The sequence below is a fragment of the Castanea sativa genome, chromosome 6 (genome assembly GCF_040712315.1).
Source record: "Castanea sativa cultivar Marrone di Chiusa Pesio chromosome 6, ASM4071231v1".
In the NCBI taxonomy this organism is placed as follows: Eukaryota; Viridiplantae; Streptophyta; class Magnoliopsida; order Fagales; family Fagaceae; genus Castanea; species Castanea sativa.
This window is the reverse complement of record NC_134018.1, coordinates 33008037-33020779: the sequence shown is the minus strand read 5'-3', so window position 1 is coordinate 33020779 and position 12743 is coordinate 33008037. Positions and strand designations below refer to the sequence as shown.

At 35.6% G+C, this 12743-nt stretch overlaps 1 protein-coding gene and 1 non-coding gene across 2 annotated transcripts; one reads left to right on the top strand and one right to left on the bottom strand.

Moving 5' to 3' along the window:
* Positions 1-260: 260 nt before the first annotated feature.
* TRNAI-AAU (transfer RNA isoleucine (anticodon AAU)) lies at positions 261-334 on the bottom strand. The gene has a single exon. It is a non-coding gene; the product is annotated as a tRNA-Ile (tRNA).
* A 1510-nt stretch (positions 335-1844) lies between these two features.
* Positions 1845-11185, top strand: LOC142640692 (uncharacterized). Its single transcript, XM_075814900.1, has 9 exons — positions 1845-2483; positions 3869-3916; positions 4083-4142; positions 4878-4961; positions 7123-7227; positions 8396-8509; positions 8672-8772; positions 10213-10324; positions 10580-11185. Exons 1-9 carry the CDS (start codon positions 1908-1910, stop codon positions 10703-10705), a joined length of 1326 nt encoding a protein of 441 aa, XP_075671015.1. The 5' UTR covers positions 1845-1907; the 3' UTR covers positions 10706-11185.
* The last annotated feature ends 1558 nt before the right edge of the window (positions 11186-12743 follow it).

Sequence of the window (12743 nt, the reverse complement as noted above, 5' to 3'; positions counted from 1 at the left end):
TTAATTATCTTATCCAATTGTGTTGAATAGAATTGAAGCTGAGTTTGAAAACCAACAAGATAATGCTCCTATTTTGTAGACAATGTTTTATGTGAAAGTTAGAGATGTATTTTTATTAGGTTGTAACGTAAGCTGCAAAGGTATTTTTGAACCACGAAAATGAGGATCTCAAATAGGAAAAACCTTTTAAATAGTAGTACAAAAAATATACATTTATCTTTTTTAAAATAAAAAATAAAAAATAAAATAAAATACCATAATGGCCCATGCAGGTATCGAACCTGCGACCTTCGCGTTATTAGCACGACGCTCTAACCAACTGAGCTAATAGGCCAACTGCATGTCTATGTTGAATAGTGTAATTAATTCTATTATTCTTTTTAAATTTTCTGTAAGAATTGATTTCAACATTTATCTAAATCTTGGAAAATATCCACTAAATCCACTTTCTCACAATTTACCATTTTCTTATCTTTTTATCTTTTTGAAATTTAAACAAAACACCATATTTTCCTCATCATTTCTAATTCTTTTTAGATAGAGACACTCTACTACTCGGGTCCAATGGATAGAGTGTCACTATGGTCATGTCCAAGTGAAAGACATTACTCATGTAATCTCTCTCTACCTTTTTTTTTTGTTAAAAAAAAAAAAACACTATTTTTTTTCTTTTCTTTTTTGATAAGTTACACTCTATTCTTTTTTCTTATATTTTTTAATCAAACACAATCTATTATTTTTTCTTGCAATCTTTTATCCCTTATTCTCTTGAAATTTAAATAGTCCTATCATATTTTCCTCCTCATTTTTTTCATATATTTTTTTAAAATTTAAATAGACACACTCTAATTTTTTTTTCTTGCCTTTTCTACTTTCTCTTTTATTTTGAACAAAAAAACTCTAGGCATTAAAAAAACTCAAATTCACAACAAATTTTCAAGGCACGAAAAGAGATAAATGAATGGAAAATTATGATACTTTAAAAAAACAATTTTTTAAGCGCGCGCGCGCACACACACACATATATATATATATTGGTGTATAGTCTTTGGTTTCACACACAAATATCCCTAGGGGTACAGTAGATATTGGTAGAGATTTTGAACCCAACATTTTGTGCAATATCAATTTTAGAATATTTATTTATTTTTATTGTTCCAAATGATTGTAGAGTCTGTTCTTATCAGATAAGTTAATATAAGTGAGAATTTTTTATAGTTGAATAAGAAATTTGAGGTTCAATCTCTGTGTATACAAAAAATTGATTGGTGTCTTAGTCTGAAGTTAATATAAATAACTAAATTAATTAAATAATATATAACTTTTCCAACCAATAGAAATTGAAATCATGGCAGCCACAAGGGCTCTTAACTTTGCCAGGGAGGTGGGCATCTCAGAAGCTGTTCTTGAGGGAGATTCGCTGTTGGTGATTAAGGCATTAGCAACCAAGGACGTTGGACTTGCTCCTTCTGATCTTTTGATTCAGGATGCCTACAAGTTCACTTCAGCTTTTTCTTTATTGTCTTACTCTCATATAAAGAGAGAGAACAACCAAATAGCGCATGATTTGGTGAAGTTAGTTGTTACTATCCCAAATTGTGTAATATGGATGAAAGATATTCTATCGGATGTTTTTACTTCATACCAGGCTGATTTGGCCGGGATTTCTTAATAAAAGATTGCAGTATTCATTCTAAAAAAAAAAAAAAAAAAAATTTGAGGGACAATTAAATAATATTTTGATTGAGATATAAATAAATTAAATATTCGTCTACCGATAATAATTACACGTGGAAACAGAGTTAAATGCAGCTTTTACACGCAATGCAACAACAAATATAGCCAAGCGGCCCAGTCACCACATCTACAGTCTAGAGCAGTACAGCTAATTATATATATTTTTTTATATGACTCGCTTGACCCACCTGGCCAACTCACTCAACTCGGCCGAGTCACTCTTTTTCACCACCAAGACAAACGCACGCTCCCTCCGATTCCGTACTGTCCAAAACCACACCTTCCTCACCCTCGCACGCTTTTCACCCCCACAAATCCCCAAAATTACCATCTCTGCCACCGCCTCCTACCGCCGCAAACCCCACTCGCATCCTCCGGCAATGGACCCCCACGCGCCCACCGGTGAAGTGTCCGCCGCCGCTGCCGCTGCCGCAGCCGAAGGCGAGGACTTCGTCCACATCGAAAACCCTACCGTCGACGACTCCCTCAGCGAGAGCATCGTCAATGTTGAAGAGCCACTGAGAGAGTACGACGACGACGGCGATGACGAAGAGGACGGCGAAGGCGACGTAGTTTCGACGGGCGAAGACGACGTAGTTTCGACGAGCCACGACGCTGATAACTCTGAGCAGAGGAAAGTTCTTCCAGAGGAACTATCGAGAAGCGTGATGGCTCTCACGTGCGAATCTACAGCCGAGGGTGGCGTCTGCGATGTCTATTTGGTTGGCACAGCTCACGTGTCTCAGGTGATTCGCTGGATTGGTTCTTGTTTGGCCTCCGAGAAAATTCTCATTTGGTTTCTGTTTGGTTAGTGAGAAAAAAAAATCCTAATTCCACGGTAGAATTTACAAGATTTCATTAGCTTAATATAATTAGATATTATATCTATTACATTCATGTTATATATACATTTTGTTAAAAACAAAGAGGAAGTTCTTGATACTTTTTTATGTTTGATTAGTAATAATATTTATCGAAAATGAAGATTACTTCATGATAGAATAAACAAAAGATTTCATTGTTTGGACGGCTGTACGGGGAAAGATTTTTACAGGTGATAAATTGAGAAGGCAAGGGCTTATATTAGTAGATTGGTGTTGTGTTTGTAGGCTTAGTGGGGAGAATGTTGACCGCCTTTTGGTTCATTGTGAGAGGGTTTCCAAGTTGTGGAATTTTGCTCTTATAGCTTTTGGAGTCTCCTAGATTTTCCCAAAGGAGGTATGAGATTTATTGATAGGGTGGAGGAACTGGTTGGGGAAGAATGCTTCGAATATTTGGAATTTGGTACCCTTGTGTGTTATGTGGATTATTTGGAGGGAGCATTTTCGAGGATCAGGAACATTTGATGGATCTTGGGGATTCATATCTAGTGAGTCCATTCTGCTGTTTCTAGATTCTCTTCTTATTTGTACATAGTTTGCCTTTTTCTTTTGTTTTTGATTATATTTATTTGCTACTTACTTTTCCTTGAATGAAGTAGCCTTTTTTTTTCTTTTTTTTTTTGATGGCGAGGAACCCCCTCAAGGCATGGGCTAGTGGGAGTGTGGGACCGCCCCTGAGGGCAAACCCTGGTGCCTACACACCCCCACTGAGCAGGCATTGGGTAAATTGTGAAATGCCTCAACTAGGAGTCAAATCAGAGATTTCTGGGTTTACAGTTAGTCTAGAAACTCTCCTAATTGTTGAGGCACCCCGGGTGTGGGTCCTTGCATGAAGTAGCCTTGATTAATAAAATTTTCTTACTTATCAAAAAAAAAAAAAAAAAATCTAATTGTATTTATGTTTATGTATACATTTTGTTAAAAATAAAGAGGAAGTTCTTGATTTTTTTTTTACTCATAAAAAAAAAAGTTCTTCATTTTTTTTTTATAAGTTATAATATTGATTGAAAAAGAAGATTACTTCATGTTCATGATTATGGAAAAAGAATCTTAAAAAATTACAAAGAATCATAAAAAGAAACAAGAGACCAACTAAACAATAAGTTCTTGATAAGGGATCTCTTGCTTTATCATTACTGAGTAAATTGTGTAAAGATGGAACTAATGAAGAATAAGATTAATGGTGTTGTTCTTTAGTGATGTGGAGAGTGATCCATAGCTATGCTGATTTTTGTTGGTGTGGGTTACAGGAATCATGCAGAGAAGTGGAAGCTATAATCAGTTATTTGAAACCACAGGTGCTTTCTCTATTGAAACTCATATAAAACACTTGATTGATGGATGGGTCATTTAGCAGGTCAGATTAGGTGCCTGCATTGGACTAGTATTGAAGTCCTGTTATAATGTTGAAAATTCTTGGTTGAAATTTCTGTATGTTTGCAAATGTTTGTTTGTTGATTACAGGTTGTTTTCTTAGAACTATGCTCAAGCCGAGTGGCGGTGCTTACCCCCCAGAATATAAAGGTCTGTGTCTTGGATCTTTTGTACTCGCTCATTTTTCTAAAATGTTTTTCCTACCTTAGAATTTTAACTTGTAGTTTCACCTGTATTTATGCTAAGAGCTTGTAGCTCATTTGGCACTTTCTAGTGTTTCCAACAAAGATGTCCAAGGTTCCCCCAACTATCAAATTATTATAAAAAAGAAAGAACAAGTTATGCCTGTATTTAAGTTGCTCTTGTAATACCTTTTCCAGAATTATAGTGTGCATTATCTGTTAGTAAGGATTTTTATATTGCTTTAGTGATACCTTTTTTTTCTCAGCGTGTTAGTGTGGTATATTTTAAGTTTTTATATAGGGTGCTATTGCCTTTGTGACTAAGAAAAAGTAAGAAGTCAAATTAAGTAATTTTTTTTTCTCGTTTTTTCAGTTGTTAATCCATCAGACAGTGAGTGTATATGTGCACGCACGCTCAGGCATGTGTGCTTGCCTGCTTGCCTGCTTGCTAGACAGTGATCACATTTGGGCTTCTTTGCCTTGATTATGTCTCTATTAGGCATGTGTACATAGTTAAACTATTCAATTCTTGAGTTCTTTAGTTCAGGTAGAGTAACTGAAGTGACAACTTAATATTTCTCTATTGGCTGTTAATTTATTTGTTTAGTATGCCTTTGTGTGTGTATGCAGTTGGCTTTATTCTTAGGCTTCAGTAAAACCTGCAAGTTTCTGCATGAGCATGCACTCATTGTTTTTTCTACAGGTACCAACTATGGGAGAGATGGTAGACATGTGGAAGAAAAAGCATAACATCTTCGGAATACTTTACAGCTGGTTTCTTTCCAAGGCATGTTTCTATGTCTTGCATCTCTGTCATTCATTAACAGGGTGATTCTTGGGATGGCTTATTTTTCTTAAAACATAAGGTAGGTAAAAGTAAAGCAGTGCCTAGAAAAATTGATGCTTTATGAAAATGTACATAAGTTGGTGATGTAGGACAAATTAGGGATTTGTCTACGTTTAGTTGTGGTGGTTTAGGGTTAGGAAAGAAGAAGAATTAGATAGAAGTTAGGGCTGTTTAGGGGCTGTGTGAACAGTACCCGTGAAATAACAAAGGTCAATGTGCTTATTGCTCAAAACACTCAATTTTATTAACTCATTCTGTTCCTTGAATACATTGAGCACCATATATATATATATATATATATATATAAAAGACTCTTACTTGTACTAGTAGTATTAGGATTCCTAATAGTACAAGGACTACTATTTAACCCTAATAAATTAAACTAAAGCCCATACATAAAAACTCATAATTAAATAAGACTCATTAATAAAACTCATGGCCTATAACTATGGGCCATACCCAAGAATTGTAAAATTACTAAAATACCCTTGACTCAAGAATAACCAAATGAAATATAAAAAACTTAATTAACTACCATGGACACTTATTCTTGGGCTTTGCCTTAGTTGTAGGCTTCCAAAGAGAATATCCTTTCTTTAAGCTTTCCGCCATCAGCTGGTGGTGAAAATAAGATGAATTTTAAGCCTATCCAAACACACACTTAGAAGGGGGAAAACTGGTGTCTCTATGCCTAGGTGTTTTGTACTCTTCCTCTTCATAATATTGTATATGGGAAATTTTTAATTATACATGCTCTTAACTTATCTATGGTTAGAGAAATTGCCAAGGGATTTCCTTCGGGGGAATTTGGATGGCTCGTCTAAATTCCATTTAGTTGATTGTAAAAAAGTTTGCCAACCAATCAAACAAGGGGGATTGGACCTCTCCAAAAAACTTAAACAAGGGGGATTGGGTATTCAGAATCTGATATATATGTCAACTGTGCTTTTCTTGGTAAATGGTTGTGGTGGTTTGCTACTATAAGGGGGGAATTTGGCCTGATTTTATTGCTTCAAAATATGGCAGCAGTGGGGGAGGCTGGAACTACGGGGAATTGTCAGAAGCGCATGGGGGGAGTTTTTGGAAGCATATTCGAAGAGGGTGGGACAGCTTTGTGAGATATCTATGGTTGGAAGTAGGCAGTGGGTACTGCTATTAGTTTTTAGTGTGACTGTTGGTGTGGTGATATAAATTTTAAGGATGAATTTCTGGATATTTTTCACCTAGCCCAAGATAAGAATGCTGTAGTAGCGGTGTACTTGAATACCAGTTCTGGGAATATTTTTTGGGATGTTCATCTCACCAGGCCTTGCCAAGATTATGAAGTGGAGACCTTGGTGCTTTTCTTAGAAAAGCTGTATTCTGTCAAGCTTGGAAATGTGGGTGAGGATTGCACAAGATGGAGCCTTACTAAACATGGGATCTTTGAGGTTAAGTCGTATTATAAGGCATTGTCCTCTCAGCATCTCACAAGTTTCCCATGGAAGAGTATTTGGAAGGCCTTGGTTCCAAGTAAAGTGTCTTTCTTTGTGTGGACAATTGCTAAGGGAAGATTCTAACCTTAGCAAACCTCCCTAAGAGGGGGTATGCGTGGTGGATTGGTGTTGTATGTGCAAACGAAGTGGTGAGTGTGTAGGTCATTTACTAATTCACTGATGTTTTTGCCTATGATATCTGGTCCATGGTGTTTGGTATACTTGGGCTCGCATGGGTAAATCCTCAAAATTTCTTGGCTTTAATGGAGTGTTGGAAGGGGATTTTGCTAGGCATCGTTGTGCTGTTGGGTGCTATTCCTCTATGTTTGATGTGGATTATTTGGAGAGAACAAAGCCATCTAATTTTGATGGGTTCGAGTCTTCACCTTCAGAACTAAAGTTGTTATTGCTCCAGACTTTGTATGACCAGATGACTGCTAGGAGTAGTCATTCTTGTTCTAATTTGTTGGCATTTTTAGACTTATGTAATCTGTCCTGATCTTCTACCCTCTGTTCATTCTGTGTATTGTGGATGTAGATTTTGTTTTCTCTTATCAATAAAACTTTCCATTTACTTATGAATAAATAAGAAAACAAAAGATCTTATATTCATGATTTTCTATTAGGTTGCTAGTAAGCTTGAGGTTTTTCCTGGTACTGAGTTTCGTGTTGCATATGAAGAAGCAATGAAATATGGTGCCAGAGTGATTCTTGGGGACCGTCCTGTGCAGGTAAGATATGATTTTTTTTTTTTGGTTGATTGGAATATGTGTGTTTCAACCCACCCTAAAATTCCTGCCTCCATTCTTTACTTTCTTTTTTCTTTTTCTTCCATAATCTTACTTTGGTGCATTTAATTCATTATCAACCAAGGTCCCAACCCCACCCCCACTCTACCCCTTTGTATTGAACTCCTGTTTTATCCCTGCCATATTCCACTCCTTGGATGAATAAAATATAAATTACTCACAAGTGTTTCAACTGGTGATATTGTTAATATCTAATTTTGTTTGAGTACATTGCTATTCTGAGGGCCAACAATATTTTAATACTCTCTATGAGAGAGAAATAAGTGGTAATATCCATGAAAACCTCAAAACCAGTCATGAGATTTAATTCTGTGATAAGTATGTCAGTACACTTTCTTCTTATTACGTGCTGTGCTCGTTGTATGAATAGCTTGTTCCACAACCAACCTAGGGCTGTATATAAGTGTGTCCCGTTGTCATAAACATATAGTCAACAAAGTTGTTAACAGGTTGAATATTTATTGGTGGAGTGCTTCTATTATTGCTTTTTGCAAAATTTATGGCATTTCTAAAAATTTAGTTTCAAGTGATTATTATGTTACTTATTACTAGTGCTCTCCCAGTTTCTATAGCTTCTTCAATGTTGTGTTCTCATCTCTGTAAAAAAATATAAAAATAATGTTCTGTTCTCATCCACCTAAACTTGCTATTCATTTGGCTTTTGGAGTCGGGCCTTATTTTGTCAATAACTTTGCTTACATGTTGAACGTTTATTGGAGGATGACTTCTATTTTCGCTTTTGCAATTATGCTGGTGCCTCCCTTTGTAAAAAGCAAGGTAGATGATGAGGTTGTGGATTCAAGGACCATTGTGCATGTGTAACTTACCAGTTGCAATAAAAAAAAAGGGGGTTATTTTGTAGCATCCCTAGTGCACTGCCTGTGTACATTGCAGTGTGCTCTTTTTCAATCTTCAATAAAAGTTTTTAAGTACCTATAAAAAAAAAGGTTATTTGAATCTTTGCAGTATAAGAATTGTCTATCTTTGATCTAATGCACTTTCATGTTGAAGCTTGATTAACACCTCCCTGCCCTCTTTCTTTCACAATTTAAGGACTACCTTAGTATAACGTTGATTTTGATTGAAGCAGATTACAATACGGAGGACTTGGGCAAAAATGCCATTGTGGCACAAGATAAAACTACTATACTCCTTACTTTTTCAAGCAGTATTTTTACCAAGCCCTGAGGATCTTAATAAAATGGTAAGCTTTCTTATATTCATAATTTATCATCATTACTAGGATTCCTGTTTTTATATTTTATGGCCATTTGTAGGAATACCAAATGGTATGTATCTATATGAATTTAGAAATTCATTTTTTTGTTGCTGAATTTAGTTAATTGTAATTTTCTCTTATCTTCAGCTGAAGGAAATGGATGACGTTGACGTGCTAACCCTAGTGATTCAAGAGATGAGCAAGGAGTTCCCAACCCTAATGGAAACCCTTGTACATGAGCGAGATCGGTGTGTATCTTTTGGCTTCATATATGTTTTGAAGCTTAGTGTTTTTATGTCAAAAGATGATCCCATATCATTTTTTTAAGTACTAGTGACTTTATGAAAGATAGAAAGAAACGTTGAAGCTATTGTGAATAGCATTGTTGTTTCCTCCTCCATGATAAATATACTTTTGGAAAAGTACCCAAGTAAATTGGCAGCTTGAAATATTGCAATTTTTGTCACTCATGACTGAAGAAATTCTGCAATTTGCACCTAATATGAATATTGAGGTATATTATCTGTTAGTTTTTTTTCCTCTCTTCTTTATGGCTCCGGCTTTTATGTTTGATTCTGCATCTGTTATTGCATTTACTGGACAAAAATAGTATAAAAGGAATGTTCAGAAAGATTCTTATCATGGATAGGATAACAGACACTGATGTGTACCTGACGCCCATACTTCTTGTCTGCAGATCGTTTGAGAGAGAGAGGGTCAACTCAAGTGGCTCGATCTCTATCTGCAGATCTAGACAAAATTCAATTTTATTTTATTTTTTACTTATCGCAAAAATAGATACTGATTTGCAGTTTTTGACAGTGGCTCCTAAGCCTTGTATCTAGAGGTAAGAGTTGGGACTTGGGATGGGGTAAATTACCTCTCTGATTTGGACCTTACTAAGCAAATAATAAATAATATATGTTCAAATTTTCCCTGGTCCTTTACTTCCATATATAATGGGTAACTCAGAAGATATCTCTAAAATGTAGTCTAAACACAAGTTTCTTCTTGATCGTCAATCTGTTTATCTTCATATAATGGGACATTCTCTTTTTAAAGTCTTTAATTTTGGAGCGCTTCACCTAATTCTACAGTTTTTTTTTTTTATTCCTAATTTTTTTCTGCTTGATTAGTCTATATGTTCTCATTCTACATCTGTTCCAAAATTTTAAGTCAACTACTGGTTTTCATACTGGTCCCAGTCCCACTAGTTTGAGAAAGCTCATTGTTAGAAGCTTGCATGATTTGGAGCAGATGCCTGGATTTTAATTTGCTTTCTTTCTTTTCTCATATTTTTGTTGTTCCCCCACCTTCATCTATTCTTTATTCCTGCTTATTGGCTTTGACTTCATTTTTTACACTGTTTCTGAAATCGTTGAAAATCATAATAGAGTGCATAGCCTAGAAACTGAAATTGTAAGTCAGTTACAAGCTGTTGATTGTTCCCCATATATGATAATATTCTGTTGCTTTACTTCAAATTTGGTTGCAGAATATATAAATATGGATGGGGGACAACTTTCTAATTAATATATACATATGACAGGATGTATGCTTAACACCATTTTATTGTTATGAATTTGGTGGACTTAAATTGATGCATTTATTTTTCATTGTATTGATTTTCAATATGTTCTCTAGGATTGTCTTTCTTTTTGGGATTGTTAATCTTCTTGTGTTTCTAGGTACATGTCATCTACATTACTGAAAATTGCTAGCGAGCATAGTTCAGTGGTAGCAGTTGTTGGAAAGGGACATTTGCAAGGAATCAAGAAACATTGGATGCAGCCAGTTGTGGTTAGTGAACTTTTTCTAGCATATAAAATTAATACACCCTATAAACCAGTCCATAAGCACTGAAGAATGTTAAAAATACTTGTAGAGACACCATTTAGTTGGTTCCCCTTTATAGATCTTCATCCTTAATGGCACCAGAGTTCTCTCTGAATTATCTTTTGCTTTTCAGAAAATGGTTTTGTTCCTTTTTGATAAGATTTTCTATTATACAATGTCAGACTTCCAAGGTTGAGAGTTTATTCCCCGTTTCTGCAGGTGAAGGATCTTTTAGGAATTCCTTCGCCGAAACCTGCTGCTGCTGTGAAAATTCTCAAATCTCTTGGTGTTGCAGTTGCAGGGGTGGCCATAATATCGGGCATCTATCTTGCTATTAAGAAATAAGCTTCATCAGATTTTCTTCTATGCAGACATGGTTTTAAGTGGGCAATTGCCTTGGAGTGTAACGTGGAAGGCTAGTTTGCAGGAAGTGATTCATAATTATTGGAAAATCATGGTTGAGAGCACAAAAAATTATATCAAAGTTCCCTTTAGATATTGGGCTGATCAGGATTTCTTCAGCTGAAATTTGCCCAGGAAAATTGTGTTAATAAAAACGTGAGGAATTTTCCCCAAAGCCCAGTCTCCCAAAAGTATCTGGAATTCATTTTATTGCCAAATTATGAGTAACGAACATAATACTGATATGCCACCAAGGTACTGTACACATGTAACTAATGCAAACCTCGGCTTTACTCTTGTCCTGGGTGCTTCATGAAGTTGCCTCTTAACATGGAAGGCCCTCGGCGCATATAGACACTCACCTTATACACTATTATATTATTTTTATTATTAATTATACTGAACTTATCATGATTAAGTGTATACAAACTAAGTCATAACTTTCACCACAATTATTTTATGTGACAGATTGTATTGGATGTCTGACACTTTCACATAGACCAACCATTTTATCGCCACCGCTCATAGTCAAACACGTGGATAATTATGACAAAAGTTGTAGCTTTAGTTTGTGATATTAGAATTTTTTATAAGAACACTGATATCAGTTGTCCCATCCATAAAAGAAAATTACTTATGTGCTAGTTTATTCCAATTGGAACTAGATAAAAAGAATTGGTTCACAACGGCCGATGATAAGAAATATTTGAAGTTTAGCCTAATTGTGATATATTAAGTTTGAGTTTGTAAAGTTATGTTTTTCTCATGCCAATTTTATTGCCTTTAATTTTGTGCCAATTTGATTGTAATTCTTTAAATTATTAACCTGTATATTTTGGGGTTATCGTATATGGATTTGGTATCAAGTTGGTGCAGAAAAGCTCAAAATAAAAGCTCTGGTGTTGGGTGGCGATTGGGTCAAGTCGCTAGATGACATGCGAGCAGCACGAGGCACACGGGTTTGAAAGCTTGTTGTGCTAGGTGGCTAGTGACTGGCTCGTGGGTATGCCAGCAAGTCGCTAGGCACATTGACAACTGTTTTTCTGTGTCTCTTAACCTCTTTCATTTACACTATACATACATTTACTAACTACAAAATTGTAAGAAGAATTTCAGAGAGAACCCTAGAAATTCATTTGAGAGTTAGTGATTGTCATTCTTCAATCATCCACACATTTTTCTTAGTTTTCTTCACTCTATTCAATCTCAATTTCAATATCCTATGATTAGCCCAAGCGCAATCTACACACATTATGCATCTAGAGAGATGTTTTGGAGCAATTGAGAAGCATTGGGTTCATACCAATATTTGGAAGATGCAATTGGGTTCAATTGCGAGATTTGGAAAGCTAGAAAAGCCAAGATTCTGTGAAGTTTGTAGATAGTTTGAGCTTGGAGGGCTCAACTACTTTGGGTAGCTTAGTCTTGGAGGGTTTTTGTGTATTTATGTACTCTGATTGATTTGCTAGTGGATTATTTCGGCTTGTCAAGTTGCAGAGAGATTTTTCTGCTAGGGTCTTGATAGGAGTTTTACTATTGTACCAATTAGCTTGAAGGGTTAGTTAGTAATGAGTTGTAATAGCTGTGTGGTTGGTTAGTTAGTTAGTCAAGAAACTGTAACCAATTGTATAATAGAATCCACAATTGTACCGATGTATAGCAGATAGAGGGTGATATGGATTGTAAAAAAGGACATTAAAGAATGATATGCAATTTCCTTCTCTTTGCTCTCTCTATTCTCTTCTCTATTCTACTCTACTCTAAGAGGCTTAGTTCCCTCAAGAACTACCATAGATTCATGTCACTTGATTAAGAACTATTGAGTTCTTATTATTTGGTATCGAAGCCACTTTCCTGCCACCATAATAAGAACCGGATCAATTTTCTAAATCAATGACAAGATTGCTTACATTGAAGTGAATGCATACCTACACCAAAATTCTAAAATCTCTCCAAACATATTTCGTAGGAAATCCAAGCC